The 18,634-nt window shown below is 44.0% G+C and overlaps 1 protein-coding gene across 1 annotated transcript; it reads left to right on the plus strand.

Annotated features, from left to right (window-relative positions):
- Positions 1 to 478: 478 nt before the first annotated feature.
- On the plus strand, positions 479 to 11,459 carry LOC118787814 (coatomer subunit beta). The gene is made up of 22 exons (XM_036543506.1): positions 479 to 568; positions 1,660 to 1,809; positions 1,929 to 2,158; positions 2,246 to 2,415; positions 2,941 to 3,055; positions 3,149 to 3,241; positions 3,522 to 3,659; positions 3,995 to 4,114; positions 4,400 to 4,507; positions 4,803 to 4,949; positions 5,512 to 5,657; positions 6,034 to 6,130; positions 6,976 to 7,136; positions 7,513 to 7,633; positions 7,744 to 7,971; positions 8,689 to 8,868; positions 9,673 to 9,817; positions 10,034 to 10,153; positions 10,287 to 10,432; positions 10,537 to 10,626; positions 10,835 to 10,990; positions 11,178 to 11,459. The coding sequence occupies exons 2-22, from the start codon at positions 1,719 to 1,721 to the stop codon at positions 11,235 to 11,237; spliced, it is 2,862 nt and encodes a 953-aa protein (XP_036399399.1). The 5' UTR covers positions 479 to 568; positions 1,660 to 1,718; the 3' UTR covers positions 11,238 to 11,459.
- The last annotated feature ends 7,175 nt before the right edge of the window (positions 11,460 to 18,634 follow it).

The following is an 18,634-nucleotide window of genomic DNA, read 5'->3' on the forward strand; positions in this document are numbered from 1 at the left end:
GGTAAGACAATACTACCCAGAAATTTTGACCAGCCCTTTATGGTAACTCCATTGTGGATTTAATAAACACAGAAGTGTCGCTTCATTATTTTTGTACATCTGAATTCTGCTAATCAACACTTCAAAAAACCTCATGTTACATGCGCATGTTACATTATTGGATAAGTACGTGGAAGATTCATGTAGAGCTAATCCAACTCATGTTCTCTCCTAGTTTATCGTGATTATTTTTTTCCTGAACGAAATTCGAATTTGAATTTAATCAGTAATCAATGCAGCATGACTAATTGTTGGTAAATCAAATTAAACGGGTGCTAGTGTTAGTGCAGAGTATTAACACATATTCCGAGGTACGTGCGTTTTTACGTCACTGATGCCTCACACTACACTCGAAAAATATTGCGTTTTGTCGTTGACCTTTTTGACTGTTGGCGCTTTCTGTAGTATTGATGTGGCTCGATGCAGAGTTCCACGTCATTGGAAAGAAGCAGCTGGGTGCGATTTTGCAAGGAGACTGAAGTGCTGTAAATAAATCGCGAAAAGGGGGCATTCAAGCTATATCTTAAAGGTAATAACCATGCAGTAATGTACAAAACACTACTAACTGCAGCTTGTTAAGTGTCAGAAACTGTACTGCATTCACATTTTATTGTTTTCCTCTTTAGCAGATGTAGCTAGGTAGCTAACCATACAAAACGAGCTTGTAGCTAGCTAGTGTTAGCTGTCTTGAATTGGTTAAAGTAGAACGCTATCGGCATCACAAAATAACTCAGACTGAACAAGGGTTTAGTTAGCTCGCTAAGAACAGTTATGTTGGTTAGGCTTAATGGAAGATTGAAATGATCATACTTTTAACAAGCTAGCGCGGCCGCTAGATATATTTTTTAGCGAAACTCATTCGATAGCATGCTAGCGAACAGCTGTGGTTAGCTAATGTTAGCTAAATTCACTTCCTGGGTTGAAACCTTGGCCATCATATTAAAGTAAATTCCAAAAATCTTGTGAATACGTATCTCCTGCGCCGTGTTGCCATGAACATGTTGTAACGTTTTAGCTTGCTAGCTAGCTTGCAACAGAATGAGAATGCTGCAGTGGCAACAGAGTAGTCAACTGTCAGATAGCCGATAGGATCTAGCCGGTATACCTGCACGTAGTAACTAACATTAGTTAGTCTTCCTAGCAAATGAATGAGTGTTGCTGTGGGAAACCGATCGTACCGAACTGGCTCGCCTAGAACATGTCAGAGCTGGCGAGTCGTAGAACGTGAAAACCGAGGGATGGATTAAAGGACTCAACAAGGGACCTGGCTAGCTGCCCATTCAAGTGATTTCAGGCCACCAAGCTGTCGTACTACTACTTTGATTGGTGTTCATGGGGTACTCTTGAATAGTATTGGTGGCTTTCATTCCGTTCCCGTTAAAGTTGTTTTTCATAATGTAATGCTTCTAAAAATATTTCTTCAAACGTGAAAGTTGCTGATTTTGAAAGCTTACCATAACTCGCAGTTTTCAGGAAGCGAGTTACTCCGTCACAGTTGGTCGTGCTCAATGTATGAATGGTCCTGCCGCCTGTATACATCTGGGCTTGTCAAGAGTGCGTTTGCCGTTGCATAGTTAGTAGTAAATTATTCATTATGCTATGTGTCGAATTTTGTTAAAGGAACCATCAACACGGAAACGTGATTGCAGTCTCCTAAGAAGAAAAGAAAATCTGGCACAATGACAGCTGCGGAGAATGTGTGTTACACCCTCATAAATGTTCCGACTGACTCGGAACCTCCAACAGAGATAAGCCTGAAAGCAGATTTGGGTGCGTAACTTCATCAAGAAATCTTTTTTGGCTGTGCACATCCTTAGTGTCCATGCAAAAAATGGCATAGGCGCATCTGTTATGCACCTCATTTTCCTTCCTCGGTCTCTTGCTTGCAGAAAAGGGAGAAATCAAGGCAAAGACGGAGGCCTTGAAGAAGGTGATCGTCATGATCCTGAACGGAGAGAAGCTTCCCGGCCTTCTGATGACCATCATCCGCTTTGTTCTGCCTCTGCAAGACCACACGATCAAGAAGCTGCTGCTGGTCTTCTGGGAGATCGTGCCCAAGACCACGCCAGACGGGAAGCTGCTGCAGGAGATGATCCTGGTCTGTGACGCCTACAGAAAGGTAAGTGAGAGTGAGCACAGTTGGAGGCCGTGCAATGCCAGGTACTGTGAGTAGAGCTCCTAATGGGTACCTTTCTGCCCACTGCAGGACCTGCAGCACCCCAATGAGTTCATCCGCGGCTCCACACTGCGCTTCCTGTGCAAGCTGAAGGAGTCGGAGCTGCTGGAGCCCCTGATGCCGGCCATTCGCGCCTGCCTGGAGCACCGGCATAGCTACGTGCGCAGGAACGCCGTCCTGGCCATCTACACCATCTACAGGTGTGTGTGTGCGCGCGCGTGTGTGTGTGTGTGCGCGCGTGTGTGTGTGTGTGTGTGTGTGTGTGCGTGCGCGCGCGCGTGTGTGCACGTGTGTTTGTGCGCACGTGTGTGTGTGCGTGCGTGTGTGTGCGTGCGTGTGTGTGCGTGCGTGCGTGCATGCATGCATCTGTGTGTGCGTATGTATGTAGATGTTTTTGTTCATTAAAAGACAACCTCAAGGTAAATTTAAAAGCTGATAGATAAATAAGAGCCGTTGAGTAATTGTGCGATTCATGATCCGAATAGTCGATTATTCGTTTCAATAATCGATAGATTATTTGACTATCGAAATAGTCGTTAGTTGCAGCCCTAGTGTGTAGGTGTCTTTATTTGTGTGGTTTTGAGAAACCAGGGAGGGCTCCCACCTCATTGTGTGAGATAAGTTTGTGAGGGGTCAAGTTGGAGTGGTGATATGGAATGTGGTAATGGTTTTGACAGTGTTGTAACATCTTGCGTCAAGACAGTAATGGCATTTCTTTGCTGCAGAAATTTTGAAAATCTGATCCCAGATGCTCCGGAACTGATCCATGACTTCCTTGTAAATGAGAAGGATGCCAGCTGCAAAAGAAACGCTTTCATGATGCTGATCCATGCTGACCAGGTAGATACAGAGCTTGCTGTCCTAGGGCTCAAGCTGTTTGGTCAAAGGTTACTCAGAATTCATCACCTGTCGTGTCTGTCTCTTGTCTTCCAGGACAGAGCGCTGGATTACCTCAGCACCTGCATTGATCAGGTTCATACATTCGGAGACATCCTCCAGCTGGTTATTGTGGAGCTGATCTACAAGGTAAGTGTGAGTTAGTGGCTATCAGTCACTTCTGAAATAAAGAAAGATGATACACAAAGGCAAACATTTTATATCTTAACAGAACATGATACATCATAGGTTTTGCTGGTGCTGTATTGGTGTTCCTGTGCACCTGCATGCTGTTCACAGGAAATCTGCTCTTTCTGTGATGGACTTCGGCTGTGATGGGACCTCCACAGTGTGATTGCTCTCACCAGTGCTGCTGATGCTCCTTGCAGTGAAAGTGTGTCTAACGTGCATTGGTGTTCCCTGTGTGCAGGTGTGCCATGCCAATCCTTCGGAGCGTGCACGCTTCATCCGCTGCATCTACAACCTGCTGCAGTCCTCCAGCCCCGCAGTCAAGTACGAAGCCGCAGGGACACTCGTCACTCTGTCCAGCGCACCCACGGCCATCAAGGTACTGTTGCCTAGGTGCAAGAAACCCTGGCCCCCTTGCTGTTGGCTGACATCAGACACAGTCCATTAGATTCTAATGCAGCACCACCCACCTGTGTTCTCAGGACAGAAGAGAAGAGAAAATTGAGATTTTTAAAATGATACTGCTTAAAAAATGAATAAATGTTCAGTAAATAAAGTTTCTGAAGTTATGGTTTTAATTAATTCATAATGCTGTGGTTCTTACTTGCTCAATTTTAGGATGAATAAAATAGGGTTACCTTAGGAATGGTGTTATGTTGAGGAAGCTTTGAGTGTGTGTGGTTGCCTAATTACATTGCCACTGCCTTATTCTAGGCTGCTGCTCAATGCTACATTGATCTGATCATCAAGGAAAGTGACAACAACGTGAAGCTGATCGTCCTGGATCGACTGATCGAGCTGAAGGAGCACCCCACCCATGAACGTGTGCTTCAGGTGCTGTGAACTGTGTGTAATTAACCTGTATTATCACCCAGGCAACAGGCATAGGCACGAGCCTCATCCCAAGTTTCACCAGACATATTTCAAAGCGTGATGGCTGTTGAAATTCAGACAGGATTGGAAAGTAAAACCTTTTCTGCAGGTTTTTGGTACAAATGGTTGTAAATAGTTGGTTGCATTTATATTTTACAATTATTTCAGATGAGCCCAAGTCTGCTTGCAGAAAAAGGCTCTCGCTTGTCAACATACTGATATCCCCTGATGCTTTGTGGTTTGCAGGATCTGGTGATGGACATCTTGCGGGTTCTGTCCACTCCGGATCTGGAGGTTCGTAAGAAGACTCTGCAGCTGGCCCTGGACCTGGTCTCATCCCGCAATGTGGAGGAGGTGTGTTTGGGTGTCGTGGCAGAAAGCCCCCTGGGACCTTAAAAATACCTGAAAATATGCCCTGGAAAAGTCATGGAAACAGGGCAAATATCCCACAGTCCTTGAAAAGCCACAGAAAAATGCATCCACCTTTTCTTGATCTTGTCAGATTGATGTCACTTTTCAAGGCTAGCAGTGTAAGCATGCTGATATTGCTAAAACCTTGCTGGGTTGTACTTGTATTTGGGCTGGTAACTGTGGGAATCACCCCAGTAGCGCAGCAACTGGTATAAACTGGGTCTGTGGTGTTTTGCAGCTGGTGATTGTCTTGAAAAAAGAGGTGATCAAGACCAACAATGTGACGGAGCACGAGGACACAGACAAGTACAGACAGCTGCTGGTCCGCACCCTCCACTCCTGCAGCGTGCGATTCCCAGACATGGCCGCTAACGTCATCCCTGTGGTGAGTGTACTCCCCTGTCTGTTAACACACACACAACCTCCGGCATATCACTGAGCAAACAAGCATTGAGTGTGGATGTTAGAGCTCTGGTTCCGCAAGCCGATGGTCTTGAGCTCAAATCCCAGGTATATCCAACAACTTGGTATTGTAGTTGTTACCGTAATTACATTGGTCGGAATATAAAATGGCCCAGATTATAAGATGATTTCCACCTTTTTTGAAGTTTTGTTTTTTGTGTGTGTAACGTGTGATGGATGTACATATAGTTTTGCTTTGGCCAATAGTGCTGCCCTTCATGACTTAGCAGTAGCATTAGCAATTTGAACTTATCTACAGATGCAGAGCTAGTTGCATTTCTTTTATGTATATATGGGCTAAAAATATCCTTATATTTGGGTCAATATGGTATAAGATATTCATTTACCCAACCTATAAAATGATTCTTTGTTTGGAAAAGTCAGTGGGGCATTTAGCCAGGCCTCAGATCCAGGTTGAATGTTTTTTTTCCTCAATTGATCTGTTGAGGCTTTGTTTACATTATGAGTATGATGTACTTATTCAGCTAATGGAGTTCCTGAGTGACACCAATGAAGCAGCCGCGGCCGATGTGCTGGAGTTTGTACGGGAGGCCATCCAGAGATTTGACAACCTGCGGCCACTTATCATTGAAAAGATGCTGGAAGTCTTCCACGCTATCAAGACTGTCAAGTAAGGCCCCACCAGGCACTCCCCCTGTGAATGAAACTGGTGCATCCCTCTGTTTTGGAAGTAACAGGGCAAAGATAGATGACAATGAAGGAAGTTTAGTCTGAGCATGACTCCACGGTATATCTGTATGTAAGTTCATTCCCTGCCTAGTGTAAGGTCCTGATCAGTCTATTTATTTATTTATTTATTTAAAAACAAGTAGCTGAAAAGCCCTTGCATTTTTCTCTGTTACACTGATAGATCCAGCATGGTGTAAGTATTTCTGTAGGAAAACAGTATTGACCGACTCCCCACCACCATACATACATACAGACACACACACACACACGTACTCACTCGCAGTTTTTTGAGACCATACCTGTCTGTATTGTGATAGGATCTACAGAGGGGCACTTTGGATTCTGGGAGAGTACTGCAGCACCAAGGAGGACATCCAGAGTGTAATGACCGAGGTCCGCAGGTCCCTGGGAGAGGTGTGTTTGTGAATCCGCATTCACCCTTTTGAGTTTCACTCAGAAAGACACACAGGATGGGGTTATTTCTTACTAAAGAGTGTGCTTGTGTTAATAACTGGAATATGGTGTGAAAATGAGCCGCAGAAATGGCTTGAGAGGCTTGCAGTTGTCTGCATTATAGCCTAGATGGAAAAGATGGAAAATAAGTCAAGATGGTTTTTAATGCCTTGCTAACAAAAGGGTGCTTTCAGGTCTTTCTTCTGCAGCTATGTCAGTGACTGAGGTTTCTAACACAGCCAGTTAGGCGTAGATTTGAATTTAACTGCACAAGTTGTATCCTTACCGAGAACAGGTTTGATTGTCAGGTCACAAGATCACAGAGACTCCTGATAGGTGTTTCCATTTACAGCGTCTAAGTCAGTTAGTTCTGGACAGAATAAATAATACAGATGTTATCCAAACTGTTCCACAGAACCACGTTAATCCTCAAGTTTAAAAGGTCCAATAAAGGTCACACAGGCTCATGACAAGTTTCTTATTGCTAAAATATTCTTATGTCTTATTGTATCTGTGCTTGTCCATTTTTCACTAATTTACACAATGGAATAGAACACCATCTCAGTGCATGTAAACATTTATGTACGTTGATTCCTCCTTTCTTCTGTATTACTTAGATTTTCAATACTTTATAGTCCTAGTTTGTATTTTTCATGGCTGCCCACCAAGTACTGCCTCATGTCCAGTAACTCCTGTCTAGAGGGGCGTTTTGATAGGAATGCATTTGAAAGAGGTCGTTATGCGTCCCGTTATTGCTTGGTGTTGTATGCTCTGGCTCACACGTGTCCTGATTGCGTTATGTGCAGATCCCGATAGTGGAGAACGAGATTAAGAAAGAGGCGGGAGAAGTGAAGCCTGAGGAGGAAGTGACTGCGGCTCCTGCTCAGAAGCTGGTGACTGAGATGGGAACCTACGTGACACAGAGTGCGCTCAGCTCCTCCCGGCCCTCCAAGAAAGAAGAAGACAGGTAACTCAGACCGCTAACATAACCTGGCCGTGTTCTACACTGCACTGTTATACACGGGTCATGTTCCACACCATCGTAAACACGTACACTAGCCGTGTTCTACATCATACTCTCATATACTGGCCATGGACCACACTGTCATGCTGTTATATACTGGCAGTGTTCCACACTGTCACACACTCATACACTAGCCATGTACTGCACTGGACTATTCACTATAAACACTGCATTTAAACAGGTTGAACGTAGCCCTCTGCTAAAAGTGTAGGGTGTGATTTGAACAACGGACAAGTCTTCTCTGGAGGACCTTGTTGCTTTGTCAATTATTTATGAATGGTTTGCTTGGTAGCTGTAATTTTCATTCTTTGTCTCGTAGACCTCCTCTGCGAGGATTCTTATTGGACGGCGATTTCTACGTGGCAGCCTCTCTGGCGACAACCCTGACCAAAGTGGCCCTGCGCTACGTCTCCATCGTTCCAGACAAAAAGAAGCAAAACGTGAGGGACCGTATTTTATTCTCTTATTTCTGTCTGTTCGGTGGCTGAAGTGTCCCTGGACCCTTTTGCTGTTGGCTAACATGCACTCTGTCCCTTTGTTGCCTCCCCAGTCGTTTGTGGCTGAGTCGATGCTGATCATGGCCACCGTGCTCCACCTCGGCAAGTCCTCTCTGCCCAAGAAGCCAATCACGGACGACGACGTGGACCGCGTCTCGCTCTGCCTCAAGGTCCTGTCCGAATGCTCACCGCTTATGAGTGACATCTTCAACAAGGAGTGCCGCAAGTCCCTGTCTCACATGCTGACGGTCAAGCTGGAGGAGGAGAAGCTCTCACAGAAGGTAGGGATCCCTCACCAGCCAGGCAATGTTTGGGGGTTCACACGGCCCATGAAATTCCTTAAAAATATTGTCACGTTTCCCTGTCTATTCTTGGAACTGCAGTACATTATTTCTTGCTAACTTGTTAACAATTTATGCTTGAATACAGTGCTAAGAAATTGGCCAACTTGATTTATTGGACCGTAGATATTGGTGGGTATCCACTACAGAGAGCATTCTGAACTGTGTGTCTCTACAGACAATATGTTTTGGCTGTTATTTGTCTCAAAAAGTGCTGCCGTTCCATCTTCAAAGTAGCTACTTTTATGGGATTTTGGCTACTGGAGCAATAAACAATAATACTTGAAAATTTCTCATTTACCTGTAAAACATCCTTAAAAAGTCATACAGAGAGGGTCCCCACTGGCTCAGCCTACAAGGCGTTCACTTTGAATGCAGACTGATCTGTGCAGCCTGGGTTTGAAACTGGCCATGTCATTTGTCGACAATGACCAGGACAGCAGTAGAACAAATTGGCTCAGTTCCACTGGGGATGGGGTTGGTTGGTTAGCCAGGGTTAACCAGGACAGTATTGTATAAACAGGAGCTTGTTTGAGCTCAAGATGATCTTCTCCCATTGACATTTATGCATCTGGGTTGTTCAGAGCCCTCTTGAAGAGCGTGACTTTTTTCCGTTGCTGTTAGTGTCTGTTGTTTAATTGTGTTCTACACCCACAGAAAGAGTCGGAGAAGCGGAATGTGACGGTGCAGGCGGACGACCCCATCTCTTTCATGCAGCTGACCGCCAAGAACGAGACCTCCTCCAAGGAGGACCAGTTCCAGCTCAGCCTGCTGGCCGCCATGGGCAACACCCAGAGGAAGGAGGCAGCCGACCCGCTGGCTTCCAAACTCAACAAGGTAGGCCTGCGGAATGCCCTGCTGCTCTGTACAAAGGACTATGGGAAATTAAGGACTAGCCAGCCTCATTAGAACATGCCTCACAGGTCTCATTTCAGCAGCCTGGAAGGAAGTGTGTTATGCATGTTATGAATTAAGATCTCTACAAAACAGAAATGACTGTTCTATTTAGTGTGAATATACATGTAACAATCAAGCTGCGGGGCTGTGTTATTTTAATTTAATTGCTTTTTTTTGTTCATTTTTTTGAACAGTTTCTTATTGGTATTTTTATAGATCCACACCAATTCTGTAGTAGAGTGATGTGATTAGTGTGTAGACAAGCCTTTCCTTTGTGCACCAGTTGTGCTGTCAGTGGACGGGAAGGGGACATGAAGAGTGTTATGTGCCCGGTGTTGTCCAGTAGATGGCGCTTCTGGTCAAATGCACACATACCTCTGCAGTGGAATCCTACAGGTTGTTGACTGTAGGCTCCAGAGGAATTTCTTGAGTGCTGCTCGTTTACAAGGAATGTTAAAGATTATGTTGCATTGGGAATACAGTTTAAAAGAAAACAATAAGTGCTCTGTGTTGAGCTTTTAATGTAATCAGAACATTCCAGAAAGTATTTGACTATTCATATTCAATAATAACTACAGATTTGTGGGCTTGTGAAGGCTAAGTGCATTGTAGGCCTGTGCTCCTGTATATGTTTGAACATATGTGCATGTGTAGGCATTGAGGCGCAGATGTGCTGATGTGCTGTGCTGCTCACTGGGATGTCTTTGTGCAGTCTGTAACTGGTGACTTCCCGTTGTGCTGTAGGTAACCCAGCTGACCGGGTTCTCTGACCCTGTGTACGCCGAGGCCTACGTCCATGTCAACCAGTACGACATCGTGCTGGACGTCCTCGTGGTCAACCAGACCAGTGACACCCTGCAGAACTGCACCCTGGAGCTGGCCACCCTGGGTAAGCCGGCCTTGTTAGATGGTGGAGCCATGAATATGTGGCGTAGTGACCAGTCCGTGTATGTAGAATGTGTACAGCATACACACATTGAAATAAACTACATGCAGTAGGTTGCATTTCTTAGTATTTGGTGTTTAATTGTGTTTCACTCTTTATGCCTGACACTGATGATGGTGTGTATTAATGAACAGCATCTCATGATGTCTTACGCCACAGGTGACTTGAAGCTTGTCGAAAAGCCCTCCCCCCTCACGCTGGCCCCACACGACTTCGCCAACATCAAGGCCAACGTCAAAGTGGCCTCCACGGAGAACGGCATCATATTTGGGAACATAGGTAAGCGAGGCCAGCAAGGCTGGAGCCAGAGAGCTGTGGTCCCGATCACTTTCAGCTTTATGTGAAAGTCAAAGGGATAGCGCCTACCGCCGAGACAGTGGCCGCGCTGATGTGCTCTACTCTGCGTCCACAGTGTACGACGTGTCGGGGGCTGCCAGCGACAGGAACTGCGTGGTGCTGAGTGACATCCACATCGACATCATGGACTACATCCAGCCCGCCTCCTGCACCGACGCCGAATTCCGTCAGATGTGGGCGGAGTTTGAGTGGGAGAATAAGGTAATGAGGCAGGGCCCTGCGCTCACATTTTTTTGCTGAATGTGGGAATCTCGTTGAGGAGAAGGAGGATTCTCATGCTGTGTCATTTTTCCTGTCCTCCCCAGGTGACAGTTAACACCAATATCACGGATCTGAACGAGTATCTCCACCACATCCTCAGCTCCACTAATATGAAGTGTCTGACACCAGAAAAGGTAATGCAAAATGGTGCAGTTGTTCTGTAAGCTATACTGAAAAATGTTTGTGTGTGCTGGCCGTGGATGTCTATGTCCATGTTACACTGTTTGCCTTTGAAAAGATAGCTGCTTTTGACACCCAAAGACCAGAACCAGGACCCAAAGCTGGAACAGCTCCACGGGTTGGCGGTCAAAGTCATTTCTGCCTTTCTCCTTTGCTAACCAGGCTCTCTCTGGGTTCTGCGGGTTCATGGCCGCCAACCTGTACGCCCGCTCCATCTTCGGCGAGGACGCCCTGGCCAACGTGAGCATCGAGAAGCCCATCCACCTGGGACCCGACGCTCCCGTCAATGGCCACATTCGCATCCGAGCCAAGAGCCAGGTAAGCACCACCCACTGACCCCGGATGAGCTTGTTAGGCAAGAATTAAATAGTTCATGAATGGGGAGTCACTGGGGTCCAAGAAATGTGGGTCTGCAGGATGCAGTGAGCAGAAAAGGTTAAAAAAACAGCAGCAGAAGACGCAGTAACTTGAAAGGAAAGCATTGCTTCTCTCTCCTTCTTTGTAGGGCATGGCGTTGAGTCTGGGCGACAAGATTAACTTGTCTCAGAAAAAGAGCAATGCATAAAAGGACCTGCCCCTGGAGACCAGCTGAGACGTCCGTGTCCGTAGGCCCGGGTCACCTGCACCAGCTGTGGCTTGTCATTCCCTCTAGTCTTTTTGTATCGCTTATCCCTACCCTCCAAGCTGAAGTACGTTAAGTGCCCGTTTATTGCTGATTGCCTCAACCCTGTTACTGTGTGTGTGTGTGTTTGTGTGTTTGTGTGTTTGTGTGTGTGTGTGTGTGTGTGTGTGTGTGTGTGTGTGTGTGTGTGTGTGCGTGTGTGTGTGTGTGCGTGTGCGTGTCAGGGGATTTCCCATTTCCAAATGTCTCCCTTCCGCTGTCAATAAAATCAGTGATCTTGGTTCACCTGTAACTTACACTCACACTAAATCATGCACCTCGTAATAAATGTATTAAGTTTAAATGGTTTGCCATGCTATTCTTTAATACTGTAAGTAGTATACAGTATAAGCGGATGTGTATGTACATATTAAGCACTGAGAGCAGATCACAGTGTTACACAATGTTATTGCATGTCTGTTTCCTTACTGCACGTCTGTAAGAAGCGAGTTGTGGTTTGCCTTCCGCTCGCCTGCGCATCTCCTGTTGTGGCTTCCCAGCAGTGGCCCACCACGTCCCAGCACTTCAAGACGGCTATTGATACAAAAGAAGCCGCCTTTTCTCTGCATGGAAGTCCAGGAATTCAGAGAATTCCTTTTTCTTCCTTCACGTGCGGTTCGGATGACCGCGGGTGACTGGGGAAGTGGGAAGCGACATTAGGGTCTAGGGGCTGGCCTTTGTGGGTATATATCCCTGCAAGCATTGGGGTTGGTGTGGGGTCGGGGTCAGGGTGGCTTTCATCTATGCATGGGCCTGTCCTTCAGTGCACCGGTCGAACCCGGCTACCCCCTCACACACAAAGGCTATTTTTAGACCAGAGGATCTGTGGGAGGCTTCAGTTCCTGATTGCGGGGAGCAATCATTGATATGAAACAGAGGTAGATAAGCCCTCAGTGGAAACACTGCCTTAGAGCAGGCCTCCCACTCGGACGGTGTATGGAAGGTGCAGACTTGCTGGTGCAGGTTATGGTACTTTCAGTTTTATTATAGACTGCCCTGAAAAGTGTGGAACGTGTGTTTCCACTGGCCCCAAAATTTCTTCATTCACTGTGTTCCAGGGGCCTCCAGAACTAGGGTATTTTTAATGCACAACACATTCAGATATAGTGACATACTAAGCATTTTCTGAGCTGGTGTGCTTTCAGATTTTGGAAGTGAACAGAGGTGAAAACAGAAGAACAGAAGCATAACAAAACAATAAAAATCATTGCTCAGATACTAAGAAGTTGGATTTCATCTAGTGGGGCATATACATATTACATCAACCTGGAGCAGGGATGATGCTGAGATGGTGAATTTCTCTGTGGCATCTGGCTCTGCACATTTTAAGAAGTGGCTAACATTCCTTTTTTACCCATAAATGTGTACACATGACATATTTTTTCAATTGTTACAGTTTGAAGACAGATACAACTCTTGTCCTGGTAGTTTTTTATTATTCTGTATTCCTTCTATAGAGATTATTTGATCAAGATTGACATCATGCGAATTTACATATAGTACCTTCCTTATTTATTCATGCCCCTTAGGAATTATGCATACCTGAATGACGCAACTGAAAAATTGTACAAATTATTAATTTTTTTTTTCCTTGAAATGACATACTTTAATCTTAATCATGTTACACAGAGAAAAGTCTATTGTTAAACAATAATGAGTTATAACCCAGATAACATGAATGTTACATTTATTCACACATCTGTAGTTAGTCTGATGCAAATCCTCCTCTGGCATGGATTACACTAAAAAGAAGCTTCCTTTAGAGGTTTATGAGTCCTGGCCTTTCTGAGGGGGGATTTTTGACCATACCTTCAGCCTTTAGATCTTCTGGTTTTTATCTGCAAAATTCTTTCTTGAGTTTTATGTTTGACTGCAATGAAGTCTGGAGACTGATGGCCAGCTGACAACATTTACTTTGTGCACAGTTGACCGTATCTTTGTAGATCATGTAGATAATGTTCATTTTTCTGCAAAACCAAAAAAAAATCAGCTGGTTGAAATGCTATAGAGGATCTAAAATGCTAACCATCTGATGGGCATGGTGAGGTTTCTGCCTTTTCCACCCTGAATTCTCTCTATGAAGCATATTCACCCTAAATCCTTAATGTGAAGCTTATTCACCCTGAATTCTCCCTGTTAATCTTATTCACCCTGAATCCTCTCTGTGAACCTATGCTCGGTGGTGATGCATTTGAAGACAAGCTAGAAAGATCTGCTTTGAAGACGGCAAAATGGAGGAATCTTCCACCATTCCAAGTGCACACTGAAGGCAGGCTGACACATTTTGGCTGGGCACCTGCAAAGCATACATCAATCCGAACACAGTCTGCATAGTGATCATCAGTGTAAATACGGGGTGTTCCCTCCACTTTTAAAAAGTGTGTGGATGAAACAGTAACTACCCAATTAATTAAAGAGCCCCTTCCACTCCATCCTGGTCAGTTCAGCCTTGATTTATAACCTGCACTCATCATTCTGATGGCTGTTCCCAGCACGCAAATGGCCCGCTCCATTACTGACCTTCGTTTATGCACAACAGCCTCATACACCACCAGAGGTGCAATCCAATCTCAGAGATCCCACATCATTCTGTGCAGCGGTCTCTCATCCGGGAAACTGAAGTCTGATGATGTGTTTGTGCAGAAACAGATACGGCTTCTGTTTTTTGACAACCTTTAACAGTAACATGGATACAGTAACCTTAAGAAGTCAATGTGGTAACTTTTAGCAGTTAATGATTACCAAAACATGGTGGAAGCATCAGTAGCGGCCTACCATTCACATAAGAGGAAATAAGAGTTCTTTTGCCAAGGTCCCATTGACAAGTTATTCAGCTGCACACTAAACGGAGTGGCTGCACAGATGCAACAGGGGCTTCAGCTACGCTGCAGGCGCCCAAGTTTTGGGATGTCTCCAGTATTTCTCTCTGGATTCTGATGAAGGAACGCCCTGTACACCCTGTTTCAGTGACATGCGGTTACCGGACAACCAGGTTATGCTAGACGCATGTCTTTGGTTGAGTTTTTCAGCAGCTTTTCCTTGTCCCTCCCCTCTCATGCACCCTGCAACTCGCCAGGCACCTATGAGCCACCCGTGAATCATGCACCTATCCTCTAAATGGCATTTGCGTCACTTTGGTGCACAGCGGGACTCGTACTGTGAAAAACAGTCACTAAAGCTATGTGGGTGCATCGGGGGATTGCGTTTGCTATCCCTGGGATTCCTGCACAAGCACAGTGGCTGTTGTGTTGAGATGAGCCTGGCATACAATTTTCAGTTCCAAAACTGGAGTGAAAAAAGTGGCGAAAAACACCGTATCACTGGGCACAGATGTGTATGGCCAAGGATTATCAGATATGACAAAAATATGCTCAAAGAAGTCAGCTGATAACTGTGTCAAACGTGAGATGAGTGATTGCTATCAAAAGTTATTAACTTGTGAAAATGCATTTGCCAGCCTTAATGATGGTGGCTAGGCAACAGAAAATATTTCACTCACATCCAAAAGTGATGAACATTTACCAACAGGAGACCCATCAACCAATGCTGCTTAAAATGAAAGTGCAAATACTTTGAAAGAAAACATGAAAGGCAGAAGCAAAGAAAACGCTTGGCTTGGAGGCAAAAAAAAAGACAATTGGTTGACTGTCACTCTGCCTTAAAAGTAAAACAAGGGCTTATCAAAGTGAAAAACTGCCATTGTTATATGTAGGTTATATTTTTTATATAAAGTAATATGTAAGTTTGATAAATTGCTGAATTTGTTACAGCTCATCTGGGAAAAAAATATTCAAAGCATGTTTTGTGCAAGAGACCATGCAGAAGAATAGCTGGACATACACTAGCTTCCTCACATAAATAACTGCTTTAGGGGAATTGAGAGAGATGGCACCTAATTGGGCAGAGAAACTGAAAAATCACAGGCACCTTAAAAATCACCTTACTTTGTGAAAGATGCACACGCCACATTAAAATTGCATAGGAATGAGAAATCCTCATCAATTGGAAATCATTACTCCATTTCCAAATTCTGTCACACATTTAGGCTTTGCCGCTCCTTTCTTTTTTCATGCTTGAGACAAACGTCCCTCTGGAACAGATAATATCAAACATTCAAAGGAGTTTCCTTACTTTATATGGAAATTCATACTCCATTTGCCTGGCCTGTACATACTCCTAATTTGCAATTCGTGACACATTTCTTTCCCAATTCAAAGCGTGAATTATCCTGCTGAGTTTTATATTACATGTGTACATTTCTTTAAGGCTGCATTATTGCTGTGAAATAGTGTTAGATTTTTTGAAAATACAAGAAAATTACAAGCACACAGCAGGTTTCTAAATGGATTAGTAATAAAGGATCAGCACACATTTCAAAGAGGAGTGTATTGCTGTCCCATTTTCTTCAAAATCCTTCCTCTCCTCACTGGCTTCTACTGGACATAAATTACACAACATGGTTGTATTTTCAGAGTTTTTCTTCAGTTAATTTGTTGGCTTAGCTCTTTTAAAATTGCTTGAAAGTTTGTTGCATACTTGCAATGACCAAATTCTGCACTGCTCTACTCAAGTATTCCTTTTACTTTTGATGTTCGATTATGGTTGGGTGGATATCATTTTGGTCCTGCCCAGTTCCACTTTCCATGTAATAGGGGACTTCTCAGAAGCAGAGTGTGGGAGAAGTCCATTGACACTGCCCTGACAACCCAGGCTAAGAAGACATTAATAAAGCATTAAAGCATTAATATCCTTCCAACTGGTTGTTTCAGTCAGGGATGCTCTCACTACTACTGTCAGAACTCAAGATATATATATATATATATATATATATATATATATATATATATATATATATCAACGCGTGTTTTAAGTCTTGTCAGCAGCAATGTGAAAAAATGTAAAACATCTGAAAAACAAATGCACTATTTGATCACCAAAGAGTTCTGAGTTTCTCTATGGCATTGAGTTTTTCTTCAGCATTGCCGCTGCTGTTCTATTCCTCCCTCATGGCTGACTCTGTGGTTTTGAAGGTAACAAGGCTTTCTAAGTTAATTGAAATTCCTAGAATTCCTAGGGGGCAATGCAACTGTGTGGGAGTCAATCGGAATCTGTTCATTCGGCAGCGGAAAATAACGGCGCAGTCTTGAAAAAGCAGGTGACCGAAAGAGATGAAAAGCCAGCGAATCACGCATTTCCCTCTGTGCTGTTAAACTGCACAGACAAAGCAACAGATGTCAAATAAAACAGTTCACCAAAGGAGAGTAAAATATATGTTTGAGGTCAGGAGGTTACACATCACGGTAATGATTTCATTAGACGGATACAGACAAGGGGATTGCAGCAACTATGTGTTCAGTCCTTCTAGACGCTCTGGTGTGGCCTGACTCTCAGTTCATCAAGGCCCAAGGGGTTGTGCTGGATGATGGTCAAAATTCCAGCACGGCATATGAGTCCATCACTGTCCCCCTCCCTTCTTGACAGTCAGTGGTGTGAAACGTTACACCCCAGGCGGTGATAATGGCTAAGGGTAGGTGTGAGGTCACTACCCTGCAGCTGTGACAACACAGCCCTCACACATCACACCCAGACACTCCACCCCCCCAAAAGCCCCCACCCGTGTATATTCCTCAGTCAAGCTTCTGTATGCATGTACATTTCAGCTTGTGCTTGTTTTGACTTTGTTGTCCCTCTGGTTGTTTGCATGTGGGCAGATACAGAAACTTAGACTGCATACTTCTGAGGCCCACAGACCAGCACCACTGTTAGTCCATGTGACGAGCTTGGGGCGTATTTTCACATATTTTATCCCGAGCAACCAAGAGTGTGGTTATGACAATAACCATGTTCAGGCTCTGTTTATTCAGAGGACAAAGCCTAAGCTAATCCTCTGCCTTAGACAAAAATGTGAACGCTTTTGTTTGCTTCACAAACATCAAAATTACCCACTTTAAATGTACACAATTATGTTTAATTTAACCTTTTATGAGTGTAGACTCTCCAGACATTTTGTGGTATTCACAACAACCATAAAGCACTTTAAAAAGTCCTATAGCAATGGTATAGTCTTACATACCAAAGTCTTAGAGGGTGTAGACTGTAAGAGAACGCTCAGGGCTAGTCATTTTATCTACCCCTCAAAACACAATGTTTGACAGTTGTAGACACTTAATAGGGGGCCAACCATTAACTGAAAACCCAGGAAGCATTATTAGAGGTCTTTTAAAAACCACACTGTGTGCTCGGTGACCTGGCTTCAAAACCAAAAATGCTCCAGTGGGTATGTATCTCACTAAAACCCATCCATTTATGATGGGACTGGCCAGGCCAGATGAGGGGAGAGATTTTCTCCATTACACACTGTATGAGATAAGCTGCAAAGCTACAATGCAGACATGAACCTGTATCTTTTGTGATACATTGGTCAGAATCCGACCACAGTAACAGTGATAAAGCATGGGCTGTGGACATGTGTCCCTATTCAAGGTATGCTGGTCAATTCAGCAGCTACATTTTTGTGTGTTGTGTGCGGCTATTTTGTGTATTTTATCAAGCATCCACATACTATTAGTTTCAGTTCTATGTGGGGGCTTAGATTCCCACTGTGAGACTAAGCATGGCTGAAGCCTGTCTCAAGACTGATTCAGAAGACTACCACTAAAGGTAGTCCCTGGGGAAAGACAGTGTGCTAACGACCTTGTTTAAATATCAGAGATTGATAGGATCTGTATGAAATTAACAGCTCACCTCTTGCTCTGTGGCATGCCGAAAATTATAAATTACATTAACGAGACCATTAAGACTTAATGACCTCAGAGGATTCAATTACAATGAAATATGCTTAGCTATATTAATCCTCTTATTAATTCTGCATAGCAGTTTTTAAAAATTAATACCATGTATACTGTGTCAGTAATATGCAATATTAGTTTTAACATGACCAGTTTTTCATTGTTATGTCATTTTAAAGTTCTCATTATTTAATGTTTACTTTTGAAAGGGAATTTTAAATATTTAAGCTTATCTGACCATAATACCAGTGTTAAGTATGACTATTGGACACATTTTTACAACAGAGATCTGAATCTAACATTGAACTGCGAAGCACCATTGTACGTCAGGGTGATTGCGTTTTCTATTAACAAGATACACAAGCGCTGAAACAATACTCACGAAAATCAACATTTTGTTGCGTTAGGCCTATCAGCTACCATACAATCACATATTTGCTGTGGTAGTCATGTGGTGTAAGGTTTAAACACTGTGAGTAGAAATAGCGGTACTCTGCTCTTCAGCTACTGCCT

Source organism: Megalops cyprinoides, chromosome 13, assembly GCF_013368585.1.
Source record: "Megalops cyprinoides isolate fMegCyp1 chromosome 13, fMegCyp1.pri, whole genome shotgun sequence".
Taxonomy (NCBI): Eukaryota; Metazoa; Chordata; class Actinopteri; order Elopiformes; family Megalopidae; genus Megalops; species Megalops cyprinoides.